Source organism: Aptenodytes forsteri, unplaced genomic scaffold (genome assembly GCF_000699145.1).
Source record: "Aptenodytes forsteri isolate BGI_AS27 unplaced genomic scaffold, ASM69914v1 Scaffold213, whole genome shotgun sequence".
Classification (NCBI taxonomy): domain Eukaryota; kingdom Metazoa; phylum Chordata; class Aves; order Sphenisciformes; family Spheniscidae; genus Aptenodytes; species Aptenodytes forsteri.
In genome coordinates this window covers 790522-813906 of record NW_008795522.1, presented here as the reverse complement: position 1 = coordinate 813906, position 23385 = coordinate 790522, and the positions used below count along the sequence as shown (strand labels likewise).

General features: G+C 48.8%; 1 protein-coding gene across 4 annotated transcripts in view; it reads right to left on the bottom strand.

Annotated features, from left to right (window-relative positions):
• Window positions 1-1453: 1453 nt before the first annotated feature.
• The window catches only part of PPP1R12B (protein phosphatase 1 regulatory subunit 12B), a 95136-nt gene continuing 73204 nt past the window's right edge, over window positions 1454-23385 (bottom strand). For 3 of the 4 annotated variants that reach the window (XM_019472752.1, XM_009281888.2, XM_009281889.2), the window contains 7 exons: window positions 19862-19878; window positions 19199-19346; window positions 18033-18137; window positions 17716-17769; window positions 14638-14688; window positions 9111-9291; window positions 4808-4889 (listed from right to left, as the gene is read on the bottom strand). In XM_019472752.1, coding sequence (XP_019328297.1) covers window positions 9157-9291; window positions 14638-14688; window positions 17716-17769; window positions 18033-18137; window positions 19199-19346; window positions 19862-19878 — 510 coding nt within the window. In that variant the 3' untranslated portion in view covers window positions 4808-4889; window positions 9111-9156. Of the gene's footprint in view, window positions 4890-9110; window positions 9292-14637; window positions 14689-17715; window positions 17770-18032; window positions 18138-19198; window positions 19347-19861; window positions 19879-23385 lie in introns of all 4 variants that reach the window. The other variant, XM_009281890.2, reaches the window with a different exon arrangement.

The window sequence follows — 23385 nt, the reverse complement described above, 5'->3', positions numbered from 1 at the left end:
CGTGGGGCTCAGTGGCGGAGCCAGGCTGCCAGGACGAGCCACATCGGCCACCGCCTTGGTGGCCACGGATGCCGCCGTCACACCGGGTGGGGGGACGGGGCAGCGCTGGGCACAGACGCTGGGGCCGACCTGCCGGTGGCATTTCTGCAATGGAAAGGCTGGGATGTGGCGAAGATCTGGTGGCAAAAAGGCTTTTTGGAGCAATTTGGGTTATTTCTGCCGTGTCCGGTCGGGTGGTTTCTGTTTCGGGGACGTGAGTCGGCTTCCTCCTCTCCCGGCTGCACTGCACCGCAAACCCAGCCACGCCGCGGAGACGCTCGGCTTCGGTCTCCTGGGGTTAAAAGGAAGTGAATCCACGAGGCTTGGCAACAAGCTTGGCTTTTTCCTTTTTTTCCCCCAAACCTGCGAGGGAGGAGCAGCTCCTCTGGGAGTCCCAGGCTCGGGCGGTTCCTGGAGCGAAGGACCCCTGTGCCAGCCCCGCTCTGCCCCGTCCTGGCCCCCGCAGCGCTCGGCTCCGGCGGGAAGCTGCTTTTAAAGCCCCTTCCTCTCGTGTGGACTCTGTTGTTTCCGTCTCTTATCGTTAAATGGTTATTTTGTAATGATATCTGTCTCCTTATTAAAGAAACGAGCTGAAAGGAGCCCCGGTTCCCTTCTGGTCTTGCTGTTGGGGCTCAGCGGGGCGTCCGCGGTGGGGGGGAGGTCCCCAGGGCTGTGAGCCCAGGGACAATGGAGGGATGGAAACACGAGGGGAACCCCACGAGGGCCCAGGTCCCCCCGAAACACGGGTGTGCTCACACGCATGGTGGGAATGTCTCCAGGCAGCCTTGAGCCCTGGTGCCCTGGCTGATCGTGGCTGGCCCAGGCGTGGGGTGCGGATGGGAAGATATCAAAGGTCCCCACCAAATTCTTCATCCCCAAGACATACAGTTTGGTCCATATATTGTTTAGGTCCTGCCCTGCTTCGCAGAGGTGCTGGATGCCCCTGAGCCCACGGGGAAGAGCTCAAGCTGCAGTAACCACCTCCGAAGACGGAAATGTGCAGAGATTTCTAGCAACCTCACTTGGGACAAAGGCTCCAAGACGTGGCACCAGCGCCCACGTCTTTGCTATGGGTTTGTCCTGACCAAGCTCCTGACCAAGCCAGTACAGGGCTCGGCATCATGGGGGGAGACGGGCCTGAACCCCGTTGTGGTTCAGAGACACCAGATGGGACCCGCTCCCATTCGCCTTCCCGGCTGGTGGGTGGCTTTCAGGGACGTGCATCCACAGTGCCTTCGTTTGAGCTTTCCCTGAACAGGCACGCAGGGGAGCGTTGCCTTTCCCGTGTTGTAACTGCAGCAGGTACGTAGCTGCAGAGCACTTGTGCTTTTATAGACGATTGACACTGTCGTGCTACGGAAATTTTGGGAGAAACAGGGCATTTTAGGCTAAACAACTTGCAGCTCCAGAAAGATGGAAGCAAAGTCAAAGCTTCTATTTTATCAACTCTTATTTTATTCATTTATAAATACTGTTGTGTTTACAAGCATCATAGATGTGAATATTATTCCCAAACTTTCAAACACATAATACTTATAATACTATATAACAACAACCAGTAAAACAAATCATTCATCTCAGGGTTTGAAAGGCCACTCAAAAGTTGCATAAAAATACATTCTCTCCCCATCTCGTAAGCTAGTCCTGCTTCTCCAAGGAGTTTATTTACAAAGAGCCATCATCAAACTCGCAGCCACAATAGGCGGGTTCACCCCAAGCAATAAAAATGAATTCACCCCAAGCAATTGCTTAGAAAAAAAAGCTTGTGTTCTCCAATGGAGATCACGTCTGGCAAATGCTCTGGTTCAAATAGGGATCAGTTTTAAAAACTGCTTGCTTTGCACTCTGTCCCAAGCGCAGGGTGCAAGGTGTCCTATCGGTTACCTCCTCAGTGCACTGGTTATGTCAGGCATTAAGTGAGACCAAAAGAATTCATTCTCGAGAATTTGGTTTGCAGTTGCATCGTCATCATGAAATACTCACAGCTTTGGCTAGTCAGCAAGACTAAACTGTTGGTGGGTCCTCTACCCCGGTCAGAGTTCAGGGGGATAATCCAGTGCTAAGCAGACACTTCATCTAAAGTGGTTTGGCTTTGCAAGGTGCCACGCAGAGGAATTAAGCCTTCCGCACCCTTTGCATACTGTTCCTTAGGATAAAACGCAGTGAGTGTCCTGGTAGGAAAGGGCAAAACGTCAGCGCAGGATGGATTTGTCAGATTGGGTTGAACCCTCTCCCTAAAACAGATACCAGGCTTCTTCACGCTGCCAGGAACCTGCCTTGTGAGAAGAACAGGATCTTTAGTCTGAAATCTCATCCCTCATCCTGCTGGGATGTACGACCCGAGACGCACACGTTGGCACGCCAGCGCTGCGCCAACCACCAGCAGCCCCAGCAGGTGAGTATCTTCTTCTCCGCGTGGCACAGAAGGGACTGGACTCCTGTTCAGAGCTGAGAGAGCCCAAGTCTGAAGCGAGGAGTGGGTCACCAAGAGAAAAAACACCAAGAACTGCAGAAGTACTCACATAAAGAGTGCACCAAGTGGGAACAGCGTGCAGAAGCATTGACCGGATCTCAAGACTTAAAGCTGTTAAATATAGCAGGATTAAAATAAAGTAATATAAAAAGGATGCCTGGCTTAGGCAGTGCTCTGCAGCAACCCTGATGCCATTACCCGCTTTGGTCTCTTCCTCCCCAAAGCACAGCAGCAGAGGAAGGGCCTCAGTGTACCAGGAGAAACGGCATCTCATGCCGTGCACAAACAGCTCCGCTGGCTGAAGAGCGGTGGAAGAGGAACCTCCGTCTAGAGCTGCCTGGGGAAAAGCCGGCAGCTCTAAGAAGAGCTAGAGAGGTGGAAACAGGCAGGACGGGGAGGGGAAAAAATGGAGAATTAGGAAAAAAAAAACACCCAAAGAAAAAAAGCCAAGGAAGAGGAAAATACACACGCTTTCTGAAGCAATAACCAGCAAAAGGTTCCAAAAAGCCCAGGATTGACTGATAGAGATAAATTTTACCCTGTTGAGCAAGCTCAAGACTTATGCTCATGTTCAAGTATCTCATCTATCTCTCTCATAGTGGAAAGAGTCCCACCAGCCCGGCAGGAGCCACGAGCCCACAATCAGCAGAGGTGCCTGGGAACGTAGGTAGAACTTCTTCATGGCAACCTCCAAGTTCAGTGACTGAGACTGCAACTCTCAGCCAGACGGAGCAGGGAAATCAAAGGACAAAGGAAATGAAAGGACAAATATGGAAGGATGTAGATGGGAAAGTGGTTTGGATACAGCAAGAAGTCTCTGAAAGGGAAGGTATCGTTTGAAAGGAGTCTATTAAGGGGAAGCTCAACAGATCTGATGACAGGTTATTGCTGCTATCATCAAAATCACACAGCACGTGGAGGAGCCACTGTCTAAATGCCCATAGAGAGAACAATCTGAAACTGTTCTGAGTACGTATAACATTAAAGAGGGGTTTTTTTGAGGTTTCCTTCAAGGTCAAGGCTTATTGACAGATTAAAAGACTTTCATCGTAGCAATACAGTTACCAGCACGCCCAAGGGTAGCTCCTTGTCCCTCTGACACCAATGCACCCAGACCTTTCCAAGGCATGCGGGAGGACAAGTGATCACCGCTTCATGCTCCTCTGCCTTGAAACCCAGCTGCATCAAGCTTCTTCACCAACAGATGGGTGGGTGGGACTGGACTCTGGCATTCCCTCTCTCTACAAACAAACCAGTGCTGCCTTTCACTTGGTCAGCCTCCTGCTGCAAATCAAAGCAAGGTGCCTGAAATACCTGACCAGACTCCTCTACAGGGCTCTGCCTTCATGAAGATAGCAGGAAAATGTTCCAGACATGTTAGGACGGGGAGGCTGGTTTCTGGTGTGGACCCAGCTCCCTGCAAAGTGATTCACGCTCATATGCTTGTGAAAGCAGCAGAGGATCTCTAGGGGTTCAAGCCTGTCCTTCAGGAAGCTTGGCAAGTATCTGCGATACATCCTATCCTGAGGAGCAAGAGTCCAGATGCAATTAGCAGACGCTACCAACTGCTGAGACAGGAGCCCTGGAAGGATACAACGTGATACCAAATCACCCAGGCTGCGGAGGAAAGGCAGGGTGAGGGATCTGATGCCGAGAGTCAGCGCTGATGTTACTGAACAGGTTCGAAATCTTATATTAAATAAAAGACTTGGTCTACTGGGGCGAAAGGAGAAGGTCTCTGTGCAAAGCAACTGTCGTCAGCCTGTTACAGAAATCAGCCCTGGTGGCTTTCACAGCATCACATTTTAACCAGAGTCCCACATCTTGGGTGGGTTGATGTGCACCCTCAGAGTCCCAGCCCATGTTCACATTTCCCACCTGTAAAGGGCTTGGATGTGCTGGATTAGTTCTTTAGGCGTCACTTTTTAAAGTAGGAGCTACCTACTCCAGATCGGAGTCCAACACCAAATACTGGGCTTCTGGAGGAAGAAGTTTTGGCAGCTCAAACCCAGTCCTCGCGTTTCTCTTCTCCCTTGAATAAAATGTCCGAGATACCACAACATGCTTAAATTAAAAATAATAAAATGGCAGGGGTGTGTGTTGTGGGGGAAATAAGGGCAGAAAGGGAATGTACAGCAAAGGGCAGGGCAAGGCAGGTGTGACAGATTGATCCCATGGCTGAAATGCTTGCTGTACTTTTGACAGGAGGAAAAGAGGGGGGTAGGGCTTGGTGGCGGGGTTGGCAGCTCGTGTAGGGCACCCCTCTTCATCCTGCCTTTGCTCAGGCTTCCTATTTGGAGAGCTTGCTGATGACACGAATGAGGGCTCCATTCTCGTCCTTCAGCCTTTGGTTGTCCGACTTCAGCTCTGTCAAAATCTGCAGAGAGACAAAGACAAGGTGGGATTACAACTCGGCACTGCCGGCTGGACAAGCCCTACGGCTCAGAGGGAACAGCAGGGACGTGGCATCCTTGCAGCCAGGGTGGCAGCTGGATGCTTGGCTTGTGTCCTTCTCACCACTGATGTGCCACAGCAGCGTGCAGAGCTTTCCTTACTGTAAGCCCTCCACCCAGCGCACTTTTAATGTCAATAACCTCTCCGTAACACCTCCAGGATTTTTACAAACTGGGCATCAGGAGCGGAGGGGTCGAGACGGGACTTGAGCACAGCAAAGAGCCAGGGAGCCCCCGGAGCTGGGAAAGCCCATGGTCAGAAGCGATGCCATGGCCCCAGCACTAGGTCGGGACCAGGCTGGGAGGGCAGGAAACATTTCTGAGCTGTTTCATCCCAAACCTGTTCCCAGAGGCTATACAGGGCTCAGCAGAAAACCATAAAGCTGTTTTTTTCTGATTTGTTTGTTCCACGTTGCCAGGACTAGAGGGGAAAACAAAGGTTTGAAATTCTAACTCAGGACTGGACCAAGCCTGGCTTGCAAAATTTCTTTAGAATAAAACCAAATCTCTTTAGGATCTCATAGATGTTTAAGGCAAATGCGCATGCCATGGCCAGAGGACTGGTAGAACATACTGACACTGGAGACACCTCCTTGGTGCTCAATTTTGAATGCTGGAGCTCAACCAAGGGTCACAACACAGAAGCCAGAGAGCTTTTAGTTGGAAATAGAGGAAGAAATAGCTTCGACAAGACCTTCCCAGCATTTCTCATTGGCAAAAAGCCCTCCCGACTCCCCTTGCTTCCCACGCTGCAGGCGGGTGACCTTCAGTGGACTGTCCCCAGCTGTTCAGGGACGGGAAGGAGACCCCGCGCTGCCCGTCTCGGGGTGTGACACAGAAGGTGTAACTCGCACCACGGGTGCCAGCAGCCCTGAGGGTGACCAGCCCCAGAGCCTGCTGGAAGAAGCCAGGGTGGAGCAGGGTCACACGCAGGCAAACGGCACCGGTATGAGCTCAGTGATGACTTCTCTCTGCCAAGGTGGATCTTAGAGGAATTCCCCCAAATTCAAAATCCCCACTAAACCTTCTCCTTCCTCCTAAGCTGGAGCTTCAGCTCTGACCACAACCTCCTGCCTGTCCCTCTCATCTGCAGCCCCTCCACAACCACTGCCACCGAGCGCAGGCAGCTCCCGGGGCAGATGCCAGCTCCCACCACTCCTGCTGGAGCAATTCCCTCCTTTCACAGTCAGGCCAAGCCGTGCCTGGCCCCAACGTGCCCAACCCCGTCCCCGCTGGCGCTGGTGGTGGATGCTCCAGACAGGACGTTTTGCAAGAGAGAGAGGAGGGGGGAAAGTGCAGCATGGCGGGATACTGGGGAAAGGGTAAAACTATGTGATGGGCTGGCTGGAGCTTCAGCTAGTGCTGCTTAAAAGTGTCTCACTGGACCCAGTGGTGGTGCGACAGGGACATCTCCATGACAGGGCTGTCACCAGAACCGCAGTCATGACTCCTTATGCAATTTCTCACGGCCAAATGAGAGGCATCACCCATCACCAAAGTGCTCAGGAGCCCAGAGAAACGGGAAGAGCGCTTGCTGTCTCACTCTGCACTCCTCTGTTTCCTCCTGAGCTTCGTCTAACACCCACAACACAGCACGGTGCCTTCCAGTCCAGTGCACTGCGACAGTTCAACCACCTATTGGGATCTGCAGATGGACAGTCCCTGTCCTCTCTATGTCACGTCTTGGGGTGGCCTTGCAGTCTTGAATGTGTCCATCACTGCAATAAGGTAGTGATATAAATTTCTGCCACCTGCTTTGGTAGAGATAATCCATCACAGGTTCCCAGAAGCAACATCAGAGAGCAACCATCCCGGTTCTACAGCTTACTGGAAGCTCTGATGGTGTCTATGCCTTACACATATGCTTCAATGCAACTTTGGTGATTTATTCAAAAAGGAAGGAGCATAAGTACACGTAAAGCAAGTGCTTCTTGAAAAGTTTCCCAGCCGTAACCCCACTCCATCAGTTTCCAGTGAAGCTTTCTGAAAACTAAAAATCAACCTTATAAAATTTAATTCCTCCCAGGCCAAGGGCATTCCTCCCTTCAAAGCAAAGCAGCCTCAAGTCAGGTAAAATAAACTGCACGTGGAGCAGGCTGGTAATGCAGGGGCCTGAAAACTGAAGCTTTATAAATGTCTCATTGGAAACGGTAAGGAGGGATGCAGCACAGCCCGCAGGGGACGGTGAGGCTGACCACGATGCAGCGTCGGCATAAAGTGAGTTTTGGGCTAGAGGCTGGTCTGAACAGCGGTGCTGTGTGTTACCTGTGACACCGGAGAAGGTAGCACTTCAGAAATTATGTGCATTTTGGAAAACGAGATTCTTTGAAAAGCACCACTGCTGCAAGAGCGTGGTAAATCTGTCAGAGTTTAAAACAGTGACATTACTGTATAGCTGTGATGTCTACAGACACTGGTGAGACAAGGTTTACAGGTACCAGCAACATCCTGTGTTAGACCTACTAAAAGAGCTGAAAAAAAAATCAGCGGAGCTTGCAGACACGCGGCTCTTCTCCAGCTTGGACACCAGCAGTGAATTGCAAACCTATAAGCAGTCCACCAATGTCTCAGCCAGCCTGCACGAGAGACAAGGCACGTCAGAGCAGACGGGTGTTAGCAGGGGGAAAGCAATAATGCGAGTATTTCCTAGGAGAGGAAGAGAGACTGGTGACTTACAGTTCGTGAAACATCATTTCCCTGAGTCTGGAAATAGTTTTGCTCAATTTTCCCTCTCAGATCTCAAAGCACGTTGGGAAGGAGAATGACTTAAACTCACCGCTTGTGAGAAGGAATGAGTCAGTGACAGGTTCGAGAACAGAAGATTTAAACCAGAAAGATGGTGAGATCATTTAATCTGACCATCTGCGCAATTCAGGCCACATAACACTGAACACCCCCTCTCCCAGGCCCTGTGATACACGCGTGGTCTTGAACTGAGACTCCCAGAAAGGGGAAGCCACAATTCCCCTGGTTAGTTTGTTTCTACTGTTAATCATCCTTGATATAATTTGTGTGCTAAGAATAGATTTTTTTATACCTTAGTGCCACTTCCAGCCCACGAGAGCATACTGCTTCTTCCTTTTTTTAAGAAAATAGCTATGTCTGAAGGGATGTGAATACCCCTACTAACCTGCAAAAGACAGGTAGGGCCATAAGAAAGAAGCATTTACAGCTTTATTTTAGCACTGAACCAATGAAGTAGCAAGAAAGGATGTAATTTAACTGCGTGATGTGCGAGGGCAAGGCTTACGGAAGGCTTGTCCTCGGATTTCAAACACTAATTGGTCTGCACGGAATTTAAAACAGAAGATGAAAGAAGAAAGCGCACCTGGTCCAGCTCCTATTGCTTCACCTGCCTTGTAGCCAGGCTGCAGGAGGCAGAGGGGACGCTGCAGCCTGTGAACTCAGACTCAAAAATCTGTTTAAAATGATGGAAGGAGCTTGTCCTCTTTGCTCAAGTGACCAAGAAAACCTGCTGAGGACTGCCCAGTTGTAGGTTTTCTAAAAATCACCTTCCTGCCTAAAATGTGCACTTTTCATAACATCCCTAGAAATTTGTTACATTGTTCATTCTGACTTTGGATAATCTTATTTGCTGGGTGCCAGCTTCTCACTGAACTAAGTCCAATTAGAAAAGAACTATATTATGAGCAGACACATAGCATAAACCACCTATTTCGAGGTAAGGTAATGGGGAAGGGGCTGCTGGCTAACCCATTGGCACCGACAAGCCAGCCCAAAGCCATTTGCCGGTGTGAAGCCACAGGGAAGCAGCTGATCCATCGCTCCTCAGCAGCCATCTCGGCGCCATCCACCCAGCCCTACGCCCGCGCGTCAAGGCGGGGAGCACGTCCTCCTATGTCTCTCCCAGACGATGGGCTCCACATGGACGAGGCAGCCCCCCCGATGCGGCCGGTTAGTAAAACGGCGAGGTCAGCATCATCTGCCAAGCAGAGCGAAAGTCAGCAGGACCGAACAGAGCCTCCAGCGAAAGAAACCCTGCCTTCAGCCGGGCAGTAACACCATGCTTTTGGCTTTCGGAGGATCCTTTGCCACATGCTGCTTTTGAGCCACAAGCTTCGTCAGACACCCTCGAGAGCAACGAGGCGAGGGGGAACAGCCCGGGCAAGGGAGCGGAGACCTGCCTGGAAGAGTGGAAGAGGGAGGCGAGATGAGCCGAAGGGAAAGCAGCTACAGCTCCTCTGATTCGGAGGGCTTGGCAGGCAGAGAAAGTCTGGCTACGACCCGGGTCAGAGCCCTGTTTTCAGCCAGCAGTTGCTCATTCATCTGCCTCAGAGTGTGAATCTGTTTGAGCTGGTGGAGATTCTGCAGAGAGTGAGAGGAGTGGACAGAAAAAGACAGAGAAAACACACCACGAAGACAAAAGGGCACAGAAATGTGAATTTAGTCCACAAGCAGTGAAAGAAAAAAAGAGAATAAAAGAAAAATTAGTAGCAGTGAGTGCTGGATGGGCAGCAGCTCAGATGCTGGGGGAAATGGGGAAAGCCTTACAACACACTGAGGATGTTTTGGGAACCATCCCTTTCTCCAGGGGCCCCCAAAGCCTTTAGAAAGGTCAAATAAAGGGATTTCCCACCACAAAGCAGGACAGTCTCTTGCAGGTTATATTCTAGTTTACCCAGACAGCGAGCTCCAGCAGCACACAGCCCCTGGACTTAGGAACTACTGTGAGAACTATCACCATTGACTTACCACCCACGCAGGCTTTGAAAACACTGCTGGCAACTGAGAATTTCTTTAAAACTCCTTTTCTTCATGGATCTCTAAAAGCTAAAGCAGTCTTGTGTAGCAAAGAGCGATCAGAGCTTCATGGGAGATTTTAAAGGCACAGACTGAAGCACCTGAAAGTGTCACTGTCCTACAGCTGACCACCGAGACACGTACCACGTCTACTTGCATCCCTCGTCCCTGCAGCACCTGAATGACGGCTCTTGGGTCTGCTCAGGCTTCAGTCCTGCCAAAAGGTCTGGGCTGTGTGTGGGTTTTTCATCCCCGCCCAGATTCAACTCTTCTCTGTCACGGGGCTCAATGTATCCCTGATCTCCAGAGGTGAAAAGTCAGAACCTTAAACCGCTGATTTTAACTAGATCACAGCATCTTACGCAGGAGGCACGTGCAAACATGGCATTCTTGGTTACAAAAGAAACAAAAAGAAGCAAAGGATGGTGTAGAAATCGAGCCCCAAAGCTGGGGCTAGCACAGGTATAGCGGCAACGGGGAGACACAGAACATAAAAGCAATGAGGAAGGCAAAACAGGAAAATGGTAAAAGCCATGCAGACATCACCATTTCTACAAGGACATTTTTCCCAGTGATGCTAAAGCGAAACCATGTGCTGGACATTTATACCAAGCGCGGGGGCCAGGACATGCTGAGGGATGCAGAGCTGCTTTCTGGGCAGCGTCCCGTCCCTCCTTCCTCCCGACAGCTCGGTGTGCAGCAGGGCCACGTGAATGAGAAACTCCTTCATGGTGGAAGGAGCACAGACACTGGGCAGGGGGAAGGCAGGAAGGGAAACATCTGCGAGAAGAGTAGTTTTAAGTTCAAGTGGAAAAAATCCCAGCCCAGAACCAAAGCAGCTTCTGTCCTGCCCGCAAACCAACATGCTCCTCCCGGTGTCCTCCTACTTGTGAGCTTGTGATGGCAGGGAGGAGACAGAGGGAAGGGTCTACTGGGAGGGGGATTCCCTTCTGCCATTTAATTAGCAGAAAGCGCTCAAAGGGAGGTCACTGTCTGTCCTTAACCAGAAGCAGCATGGGCAAATCTACTGCGATATGAAGAACTTGCATGAACTTCCACCCAACTCGCATGACGTGGAGCTGGCTGCAGTTGGCAAGGAACCTGCTGCATCCCAGGACATTTTGTCCAAGGGCTCATTCCTGTGTAAAAGAGAAGTATTTCGTGTAGCCCCCATCCATCAGCTTGATTCTAGTTACTCAAAAGCACTACCTCTGCTCCCCGTTAAGGAATCAAGATACCTCGTCCAAAATCCTTGCAAAACCAACAGAAGCAAGGCAGGTGAGTGCAGGGAGTCAGCAAAGGATGGGGTTTGAGCCCCCCGAGGACATCAAACTGACAAAGCAGCTCCTGCTACTTGGACTACGCCAACGCAATTCTGACACTGGAAAAATCAACAGGTCCTGAGACAGAGCTACAGCCAACAAACTGCAGGAGAACTTCAGGGACACCTCAGCAGTGAGATCCCCTCTCACCAAATCTCAGCCATTTATCCATCACTTAACCCATCCGAGCTGTGCTGGCTCCCCCTGTGCTCGGTGAGGACACAGATGGACATCACACATCTGTCCTGCGATACATCACACCCAGGAGCCGCCGGAGGATGGTTCATACTGGAAAAGCCATTTCTTTTGGTGGTGTCATGGATTATAAACATCCTCTGTTTTATCACAGGGAACACAGCTGAGCATCTGGCTGGCAGAAAACATCAAACATATGTAAAACAGGGTGCCATGCTACGCAGGATAGAAAGGATTGTGATCGTTTTAGAGACCACCTTTATTTTTCCATACCAATATAGCACGAAACCTCAGCATGGCACGATCAGATGCAGCTCAGCCTCAGCACGCTGCCACAGACGATAAAAAGGATCACTTATGTAAAAAAGTGTGTGTGCTGCCGGTAGGACAGCCTTCTATTTATCCAAGAAACCTAGCAAAGGCTGGGAAGCTGGGACTGAAGCCAAGGGCGAAGACCAGAATCTGGACGATACCGCTGTGATTGCTTATCACTCTGCTTGATACTTGGCTTACCGAAAGCAGGTTTCTTGGTTCAGCTGTACCTGTCTTCAATGAAAGGATTTTGTGCCTGCAACACTAGGGGAAATAAAAATGCCCCAAGCATGCACACTGTACAAAGCCAGGAGGTGCAGTGCTGCCACGGAATAAAGAAGCTTCTGTGACCTTCAAGAAAAATTGCTGTGTGAAGTTGGGACCTCAGGCACTTGGCATTGAATTCAGCTCAGTGCAAACGCTAATTTACTTTCTCCTTCCTCAGCCAAGTTGCTGGATCTCCAGTTAAATTCTGCAGTCACTTAGGAAAATGCTGCACTGCTCTGTCACCTGCACAACAGCAGGTCTGCAGGAGCAGCTCTGGCACCAAAGACTTCTTTGAGATCACCGAGTTTGTCCTGCTCCTCTCCATTTCTTGATTGCTTCGTTAGCAGTGGTTAAACTCATGAAAGGCACAAAGCTCGTTACCTCAAGCGTACCCTGAAGTACAAAGTATTTCGGTCACAGAAACCGAGGACCTTCCCGTGACCACTGCTGTGCCTCCTCTTCCTAAGAGGTCAGCTGCAAGAAGAGGAAAGCCCTGGCCAGGGCGTCTGATGCACAGAACTGGACACAGACACCCAAGGATCAAAAGCTAGATGTGAGCCATGCCGGACTGGTTCAATTCAAAGACCAGTGGAAAGAATCCCAAAATCCACAGTATTACTTGAGACCTAATAACCTGGCATGTTTGATTGTTTCCCCTTGCTGCTCTCCATGTTAAAGGAAACTGGTGGGTTTGCTTAAGTCGCTTATTCCTTCTGATTCTGCTCGACAGCTACTCAGCTAGCGCAAGAAGCAGGAATGAAAGTCTAACCAGAATTAATAGATTTGTTTTCCTGGCTCAACTTCCACACCAGGGATTAATACAGGTGCTCTGTGGAGGTTATCTCGTTCTAGGTAAACACAGCTGGGCTGACTCTCCCGCTTTAAGGCACGGTGTAAGTGGACATGAAAAGTGCTTTCCTTATGGACTTTGCCAGTTCAACTTTTTTATCTTCAGAGATTTTATACTCCTTTTATTGAGTGGCTGTCAAGAAAGACATGTCACAGTGCACACAGGTACTCACCACGTGCTCAAGTTTTTGCAAAAACTAGTGGAAATGTAGCAGAACCTCAGAAGAGATATTTTCAAATTTCATGTCTATTTATTCCACTAACAAAAGGCCACTTTGGTTGTTCAATGCAGCAAGAACGCAGCAGAGAGCAAAGAGTAAGTACCACTCTCGAGGACCTGATAGCTCATTTTCAGCTAGACCACAGGCTCCTTTAGCTCACATCTCCAGCAGTGACCAGCAGCTTCGGGGCAATATAAGAATATGTTGAACTTCTAGCAGCGTTTCTCCTTTTGCACCATCTTGGCTTCCATCAGTCTGCAGCTCCGGACTACCCGAACCAGGGGCGCTTTGGCTGCGTCCAACAGTTCCTACAGGCACCTTCTTTCATTAATTGCTTTCCGAACCAATATAAATGTTTCAAAACCGACAGGCCACTAGAGGACACCAATTTGGCTTTTTACTCCATGGACTGAGCTGGTTTGCAGAGTGATCCGCATAGCTGAAGAAACAACACAAACTGCTACTGTCTGCATTTTCTCTTGAAGGCTGTATTTCTGTAATTACAGGAAGGTCTTTCTGGAGTTAAAGGTTGCTACCTGTTCAGTGAACAAAGAATTTGGAATTTAGGCATTCAGTCCTTTCTCCTTCCCCTTCTGGCTAGCACATCCACACTTATTTTCTCCTCCATGAAAGAACAAGAGAGCCTTTACAGTAAGACTCCACCAAATCGTTCTGCTACTTATTGCAGTAGAAGATGCAGCACAAGCCAATGGCTCCTTTCAAAGACATACGCTCGGTAAATATATGAAGCTTCAAATAGAAACATAAAGTTGGAACCTCCTCCAGGGTGGCAGGAAATTGCTTCCATCAGTGCATGGTGCCGGGAGAGCTCACAGCTCTCAGATGGGGTCCTTCCTTCTTAAAGTAGCTTGGTCCCACCTGGGTCATGCTCAAAGGGAATGAAAGCGCAGGGCACAGAGCAAAGGGGGGCATTCTGTGAATACGAGCATTAAAATATAGCGTAAAATGATGTAATGCTGCAAAATCAGTGTGAAGTTTTAGGTGTACTTAGGTGGCAAAACACACTGCTTCCTGCTCTGCAGTGCTCCCCCCTAGCCCCGTGCTCGCAGGGCATCCAAGCCACAGCAGGAGGAGAACCATCCTTCTGGTTCTTCGAAGCAATGCCACGAGAGAGAGGAGAACGCGAAGGAGCAGTCGGTGGCGGATGTCTCGTGACAGTAAGCCATGCTGCACATTTCACCAGGAAGCAAATTCCTCTTTGCTGAAATCTATTCCAGGCTGACTCACTGACACAGCCTTCCAGTAACATGCTTTAGGAAGGGAGTACAGAAATACAATCACTCTGTGTTTTTTCCTGGCTAGTGTGCGTGATCTCAAAAGCCAGCTTTGTCTTCTTACCCATCTGGAGAGAACCACAACGGCTTAACTGGGGCTGCAGACTATTCAGAGCACAGAGGGTCAGCACAATGAAACTCATCGATGCCACAAAAGGTTAGTTTTGGAAAGCATTTAAGGAGAACAGCTTTCACAGTTCTTGAATCAAACAGCATAACAAATTAAACATATGGTGCAATCAGATGAACGATAATAGGACAGTTTTATTAGTTTCATGTTTGGAGAACATGGCCATTAAAGTAAGTTCTGACTGCATGAAGGAACATGCTCAGAGGTAACACGAGTCCCTTCCCATGTACACCTTTAATATCCTATTCCTGGGTTACAATCCCAAAAGACATTAATACAAAACATAAAAAACGGAACAGAGTGAATAGATTATTTCCTACCTTCATCTCCTCTTCCATTTCAGAGAGTTTCCGCTCCAGGGCTCGCTTCTCCTGTTTACAAGGATTCATAACAAAGATGGTCACAAGGATTTAAAAGAAAAACTTACAGCACATTTTCTTTTAAAGAAAAATAAGAGTCGTATTTCTGTAGGAGCATTCACTGAAAAGCATCTCAAAGTAACACACAGGTTACAACTAGGAGCTGATCAGATGGGACAGAGCAGCTGGTAAACCAGCAGGCGATACGTGCTGGGCCTGTTTCGGCAGATGTCTTGATCCTGAGCTCTCTTCACACCCCTTCAATGAAACTATTCCCCCACCTTTAGTGATCCCAGTTTTCAGGACTTTCTGATGTAATGTGATTTTGAGCTCTGTAGGTGAAGCCATGGATTGAACTGCACCCCACTAAAGGAGGCAATGAGAAAACTCACCGAGTCCGTCAAATAGGAAACAGTGAACAGGGAAAGGCGCCTGGAAATGCTGCTTCTCCCAGATTAATTTAGGGCTTCAAAGCTGTAAAGCTGACTGCTTTCAGTATATTTTGGAAACCGACAATGACACAGGTAGGCTCTGCCACGTGAGTACTCGTGGTGCCCTCCGTGGACAGCTAGAGCCCTTGCCTAGAGGGAGAGACCTGGACTCCATCAATGAATTTTTCAACACGGGAGGGCTCAAACCGCCCCAGGAAAGCACACTGAGCAGGAGGAAATGGCAAACGTGGGTCGGGAACAGGCTTTACACTCTCTGCCCCACTCCTTTGCCCTCTGCAAAGAAACATGAGGCCAGGAGAGTGAGGAAAACACAGCTTTTGAGTGTGGCCGTGGATGATGGGTTCTGGGCCACTTTTTGTCCACAGCACACTTCATCCAGGGATTTGTCAGTGCAAAATGCGTAAGCCATCCTGGAAACAGTTAATACCATCTTCACTGAGAACACTCAGGCACCTTTTTTTCTCTCTAACTCTCAGAAACCTGTATTTGTGGCTGTCGTGATCCTAATTCAACAAAAGTGATGCGGGACATTGCCCCAGCTTGGAAGCATCACACGGGTGGGAGGTTGGATGCGTGGTGTGAGCTCCCTCTTGTTGGGGATGTCTGCTCAGGCAAGTGCTCTGACCACCACACTCTCTTTTTTTCCCCCAAAAAAAGCTCCACCCGTGTCATGACTTCCCCCAGCAGCGATGTTCAGATGACAGTGATGGTTGCATGTTTGATAACCCCACTCAGCCCGCTTTAAGCACACCTAGGAATCAGGCCCACACGGACCATTGCTTTGAGAATCTCAGTCTCGGGGTTCAGACTGGTGCGGAGATGCTCAGCTGAGCTTACACAGCAGTGCCATGGCCTGAGCATCAGCTCAACTTCAGCAACCTTGGTTGCACCTGCACCGGTAGGTACATCACACACTTGTCCTTTGCCCTCTGCAAAGAAACATGAGGCCAGGAGAGTGAGGAAAACACAGCTTTTGAGTGTGGCCGTGGATGATGGGTTCTGGGCCACTTTTTGTCCACAGCACACTTCATCCAGGGATTTGTCAGTGCAAAATGCGTAAGCCATCCTGGAAACAGTTAATACCATCTTCACTGAGAACACTCAGGCACCTTTTTTTCTCTCTAACTCTCAGAAACCTGTATTTGTGGCTGTTGTGATCCTAATTCAACAAAAGTGATGCGGGACATTGCCCCAGCTTGGAAGCATCACACGGGTGGGAGGTTGGATGCGTGGTGTGAGCTCCCTCTTGTTGGGGATGTCTGCTCAGGCAAGTGCTCTGACCACCACACTCTCTTTTTTTCCCCAAAAAGCTCCACCCGTGTCATGACTTCCCCCAGCAGCGATGTTCAGATGACAGTGATGGTTGCATGTTTGATAACCCCACTCAGCCCGCTTTAAGCACACCTAGGAATCAGGCCCACACGGACCATTGCTTTGAGAATCTCAGTCTCGGGGTTCAGACTGGTGCGGAGATGCTCAGCTGAGCTTACACAGCAGTGCCATGGCCTGAGCATCAGCTCAACTTCAGCAACCTTGGTTGCACCTGCACCGGTAGGTACATCACACACTTGTACTGAGGGCTGGTGTGCTCTGCCTAACTCTGTCCAAAGTGGGGATCCTGAACGTCACCTCCTCCGGATTATATCTGGCAAATCCCAGGAAGAGTTTATACTAAATAATTAAGGTCTTTCATGGTACGAATTGAATTTAAACACACGGTTCGACCATCCAGCAAAGCTCCTAAATATTCAGGAGATGAAACACTTTAGGAGGAACCTCCACTTCAGGCAACCCTCCAACATGTAAGTGGGTGTTACTGAGAAATTAGAGCCAGGCTCCAGCTTTAATTAACCACTGAGGTACTGGTGGGAAGATGAGCCGTAATGGCCATCAGCTGGAGCAGGGGAGGTTCTGACTAGATGTAGGGAAACAAAAAAACCACTATGAGGATAGGTAAGAACTGGAAGAAGGGGCTGCAGCTGTGGAAACTCAACACTCAGAGGTCTTGATGAAATGATGGGACAAAGCCCTGACTAACCTGGTTGACTCTGCTGGGATGCGCTACAGATCTCCTCGGGTCCCTTCCAATCTGACCGAAGCTATGGTCACTTAAGGCAGAAATTTAGCCAGACACTGCCTGTTCAGCTTAGCTTACTGCAATGAATCTGACTGTTCAATTAAGAGGAAGGAGCATTCAAACATTCAGCTTTCAAGTATAATCACAAGACAGACACCCAGCTAGTGTTTTGCCTCGTTCCCCCCACCATCCCCAAACAGTCTTTATTTATAAGGATCAAGAATATTTTAAAGCACAATGGACCAACAGTTTCTTAGCACGATACAATACGATTCTTCGGTCTGCAGCTTCCTATTACAAAAGAAAGAAATCAGAACTAAGCTAATTTGCAAAGAGAGCAGAAAAGTCTCAGACACTGAAAAGGTCAGAACACAATTATCACTGTGCACTGCTCCACAAAGCAAAAAAATAACTTATCTTTTAATTAACACTTTCCTTCAAGAAATTACTATGCCCTGCAGAGCAACATGAGGCAAAGATTGCGACTCAGAAGAAAGCAGAGACACATACCCTTTTTTCCATCTCCAGCATGCTGGACCGGTCAGAAGTTTTCTCCTGTTTCTGCTATGTAAATTAAGAATAGAAAGCTATTAAAACCGAGAGGCGTTCACAGGATGCTGCACAAAGGCCTAGATAGCCTACAGATGCACTTGCCCGGAGAAGCAGTCTTTACAGAATCACTCACACTTATTTCTGTGAAAAATAACAGCCTCCTCTGTAGCACCTTCCCTCCCAAGAGCTAAATCCTTTCCCATGCTGGAACATGCACTGGCTTGTCGTGGGCCGGTGCTCAGTTTCTCCCATCTAAGAGGCGGTTTTTGCCTTACCTGGGCTGCTTTTTCCAACTTTGATTTGATGTCGGCCAATTCAAGCTGGGCTTCTTGCAGTTTTGTCTTCAGCTTTTGATTTTCAGACAGGGCGCTTTCATATAACTGAAATATGAAACAAAAGATTTCAGTTAACCAGGCTGCTCTTCGGCCGCTGCACAGACCCAGTTCTGCTGCACTACTTGAGCAGATGAGTGTCCTCAGCACTGAGCAGAGGCAGCTGCGGGGTTTGCTTCGCTCCCCCATGTCAGGCTATTAGAAGAAGGGCAAACAGAACTAGTTTGGATACTTTATTAACGTTTTCATAATTCACATGAAATAAGACAACAGCTGTTTAATTTTGTAGGGTGTTTTAAATTTAGGTAAACCACCAAGCATTATGAAGTACTAAGTTACGTATGCTGGATGTATCTGAACCTGTGATTCTGTTGTGCTCCCCAACACAACACAGCCTACTTGCTCTTCTGTGCTTTTAGTTTGAAGAGGAGGAGAAAGAAGGACAATTTTAGGCCACTCCAAAATGGATCTTTTCCCCTTCACTTCCTTCAAACAAGCACAATTACCATCCCTCTAAGAGGACAAACTGGGCGTACTGCCTGCCTCTTCTGGCCAGACATGTTCATGAAGAAGAGTGGGGTGCTGCTTATCGCGCGAGGCTTTTCAGCATCATAGTAATTTCAGAATTAAGGTCATCTTAATCTGTTTACTTCTCATATGGTCTTTACATTGATACTAGATGTGCGTGGCAGTCCATATTCCTGCCTTTCAAGGATTATGTTGAAAGTTTCAGAGATTATAGAAAAAATAATTCTGGAATGTTATAGCAGCAAAAATAATGCTGCGCTTGAGCCATGCTGGCATGCTCAACAGCATCTTTTCTTGCTCCTTTCAAATCCCTCCCAGCATTTCTCCAGCCTGGCTCCTCAGTCCCCCTCCCCCAGATATCTGACTTTGCACAGTGTCCTTTCACCCCTTGTCCTTTTTCGACGCTCTGAAGGGCTGATGCATTCGAAAAAGGCTGGTGTGACTTCCAAAAGCAATGGAAACAGAGAAAATAAAAATAAACTTTTTCTCTTTCTTTCCAAAGACTCTCAGTGCAGGTTTCTGCAGCAACAGGCAGCTTCAAAGGTGCATGCAGTGACAATAATACATTTAAAAAACCCTACTTTTTTATAGTCCCTGTTACTCTCCTCTTCTGCTCTGCTGCTGAGGGCGGCTAACCGGTTCTCCCTCCGGGTGTAGGCACTGGAGCGGCTGGAGGCACGATCGCTGTAGGAGGAGTCACTGGTGGTAGGGTTCGTAGCTGCTTCCAACCTAAAACACGATGAAGATCTAGCACCGTGGAGCCGCTGTTACTTTGGGACAGCCAGTATCAGCCTGACCGGTTGCGACTCGGGGCCGTGGCAGACCCGGCTGCGCACAGGCGCTGGGGCGGCCGAGAGCACCCTCCACCCCGCAGCAGGGCATCGCTGCCGAAGGCAGGCAGCCATCACCCTTTTAAAAACTGGAAGAAATCCAGTGGGTATCAGCCCAAACCCCAAATGGGCAGTAATTTCCCATGGACCTCTCGTCTTCATGGTGGGAATGGGCTCCACTTCTAATAGCACACAGAGGTTTTTTTTTTCTCTGCAGAGTAGCTGTTAAATAATTTGGGGAGCAAAGGATGAAAGCAAACTGGCCCAACAGTTGAGCTAAGGTAAAAACCAAATGGCCAGTACCAGCTTCAGCTTATGCTGTTGATTTGAAGCACAGGGAATCCCCAAAGCCATACAAAAATATGCTGTCAATAAATATTAAATAGAAAAAACTCCAAAAAATAAAATTCTTACCTGGAAAGTCTTTCATGCTGAAGGGAAAAAAGAAGAAAGAAAAAGGGAGTTAATAACGAGGAGAATTAAAGGTTCAATGCAAGAACTGCAGAGCTACCACACAGCAGCAATTTCCTACCTCTGATACCAGCACCTAGATCACAACAAGCTAAACAGCATTATTTCCCATGCCCAAACTGGGAATCACCGATCCCTGCCTGAATCTTTTCAGCTGCTTCAGCTTCTCTGAAGCATTTCAGATTTGATTTCTTTTGCTAACCTAAAAACTACTGAACCTTGTTCTTCAAATCCTAGTTTCCAGAATTGAAATCCATTCCTTTGAACCAAAACTAATCTATTGTTTCCCTTTTTAAATCAAATTATTCTTCCTGACTTTGATCACTGTCCTATGCATGATGTGGGTGAGAGTGATTAACGGACCATGATACACAGAGCTCACTGTGTATTTGTGTTGAACTTCAGGAAATCACAAATAGTACTTTTTGTCCATGGGCAAGTACCTCCCCCACGAAGAAAAGCTTCACCGTGGCAAGATGATACACAGCAGAAGCTGGACGAGGGAGGGAGAGGAGCCTTACACCAGCCAAAAGGGTGGACATGTTGGTTGAAGCATGCGTTAGGTTCTTCTTTCCCCATCAACATCCAAATCACCCCTGTGCCTTCCTCAACGATGCCTTTGCTGTAGGCCACAATTGCAGAAATCAAATGGTAATGGCATGGGTGTCCTGCAGGATACACCGCACTGACCTGCCACCTCCTTCTCCGCAAGGTTTCTCTTTGTCTGGCAGACGTTTACTCAAATTCAAGGTGCAGCTGAACTCTTTTTCAGTCCCTTGAACTGGAAATTGAGCCCAACATTCCCCTGCTAGTTTCATTAGCAGCATCATTTCTCTGAGTGAGCACAAACCACCTGCAGGTGCTACCAGTTATTCTCCTAGATCCTTGTTAATAAGTGAAAGAGTCAACACAAGAAGGATGTTACAGAGAAGATGAGGGGTCAGGCTTTTAGTGCCCAGACATGCTTATGTTGGAGTTTGCGCTGCCTAGATACACCACTAAATCTAGTGCTAAACACCTTGCTGGGTGACAGATTTGCTGCCTGTCTGACACCCCAATGTTTGAAGAACTCAGACCTCCTGCTCCTGCCTGGCACCCAGACGATGCCTCTGATCACTGGGCAGGTATCTGGGAGCACACACACCACGGACAGTTGAATTAAGTCACCCTATTACATGGACAAGGAGGGTAGACAAGCAACCCTGCAATCTCTCCGCTCAAAGCCAGAGGACCACAGGGGCAAGTCCCAGAGCAGCACGGACTGCGCTCAGCCTGCCTGCAACGCTGCCCTCTGCTCGCCAGGATGCAGGGATCCGGCTAACGTATTACGTATACCTAGTTATTAAGTTTTTAATTCAGCCTGCCCTAATGTAACCCTCATCTTGAATCCTGATTCATGACAGGAGCCTCCCAAGGAATCTGCAATCCTCGCTCGCTCTGCCACACAGCCCTCCGATGTGAGACGCAGTGATTTGACCAGTAAACAAGAAACAAGAAACAAAGTAAACAAGAAACAAACTGAAGAACCCCAGCACATTTGAAGCCTCGCGGATGGACAACACGTTCAGCCAAAGCTGCTAAAGGCAAAGCTCAAAAGGACAAGCAAGCCCTGCTATTAATTAGCACGTTCTCCCTAGAGCTGCGCCCGCAGGGCCACCCTCCACCGGGCTCCCGGGGCAGGTCTGGGTGCCAGCCCTGTGCTGTAGAGATGGTCACCAAAGCTCCAGGAGCCCATCCCGGTGCTGGCATGAGTCTTGAGCCATGGCAGCAGGTCCAGCCCCATATTATTTTATTTGCTCTAACCCTCTCTCCATGCACCAAAAGCTTTCTTTGCATCATACAGGTGAGAAACCACCCAAGGGAGACAGCGGACGGCTTTCCACCATAGCTAAGCCCCGCTGCACTTCCACAAGCGATGCTGGATGCTGTCTGGGAAGCTTCTCATGGGGCCAAATGGCCGGCAGCTGCCTGCCGTTGTCACAGGGACATCTGCCTGCTTGTCCAAACAGCCGTGGCTTGGGCCACTCTCCGTAGGAAGCTCGAAGCCAGTAAGTTGGGAAGCAGTTTCCGTACGGCTGGCCTCTGGTGCGGGGCTATCATTAGAAAGATTTCCCTTTTTCCGCTGCAAACACGCTGGCTGATGTCTCCACGGTCTTTTGTTAGCAGAGCTTCTGACATTTGCCTCTTAAAACCCTCAGCTGCCTGACTGGTCCCTTTTAATTTTGACCCAATGACCCAGCCTCCCCTATTGAGCGGGAAAGGGGAATTAGGAAGTGATTAACAAGCCTCTTGGTGAAAGTTATTTGTGCGCTTTATGCTAATCCCCTTCAGTGACCACTTTTCTCACGATGACAAATGGCTAGGCAAGTAATCCACTTAATATCAAGCTTGCGTTTATTTCAACAAACGCACCTGCTAATGTATTTGAACAGCGCTGAGGAAGTCCACACGCGGCTGGGCAAGGCAATGTGGAAACCAAGCAATAAAACCTGAGCAGGTCCCCAAGCCAGCCTGCATGCTTGCAGCAGGAGGGAAAAATAATTTTTGTCTTTTTTTTCCTCCAAAGAAACTAATAATTTCCACAGGCAGAGAGAGCAGGGGTGTGCTTCTGCAAAGGAAGGGTGGGATAAGAAAGGAATCACTTTAAACATAGCTGCTGGGAACAGCAAAGGGGACACCCCCCCCCAGGTTTACTGTATTTAAAACCTTCCTGTGATGGATACCGAGATGAATTGTTTCAGGCTGCAATTGTCTCCAAGTCTCTAAAGAGGAAGAGAGATACTTGATGAGACGGGAGGACCTGCGAGCATCATTCCTGCCGCTGCTGCCGGCATTAGAGCAGAGCAATCCCGCAGCGACCTGCTGCCACCCCCAGCACGCGGCAGCTCCGGGACTTCTCCAGCCAAAATCTGGATATTCTTAGTGCTCAGTGATTTCTCCTCCTGCAACTTTGTCTCCCTTTGGGCTCATTTAAAGCACATCTCTGTGCCACAAAACGAGTCCAGTGTCTTGCAGAAACAGCACGGAGCGACAGGAAATCTCTGTGTTCGCAGCTGTTGGGAAAGCTGGTGTCTTTCCCTCACGCTTCAATTTTCGGGTGCCTCTCTCCATGTTGTTTCAGTTAAAAATGGTATTTTTGAGACAAAGGTGATTAAGTTTGAGAGGAACTGGATAAAGGCTGAGGTCTGGAAAGCAGAGCCTGAACGAGATGTTACAGCAGCTGTTGGAAGTGTCCCTGCCATAATGAAAGTTGCAGAACAGTTTTCATCAGTGGATCAGTCTTCTACTTGCTGCTACCTTCAGAGAAGGAGGGCAGATTTATTTATTTTGCTTTAAATCAATTTCTGGCTCAGTATTTTCCTGGGTTTTGCACAAAGGCCAGTGTTTGCGCTGATATTTCAAGGAGCAGCTTATTCAGGTGTTTCTTTGGATTTTTTTTTTTTTTTTTTTTTAATTTATGATGGTGG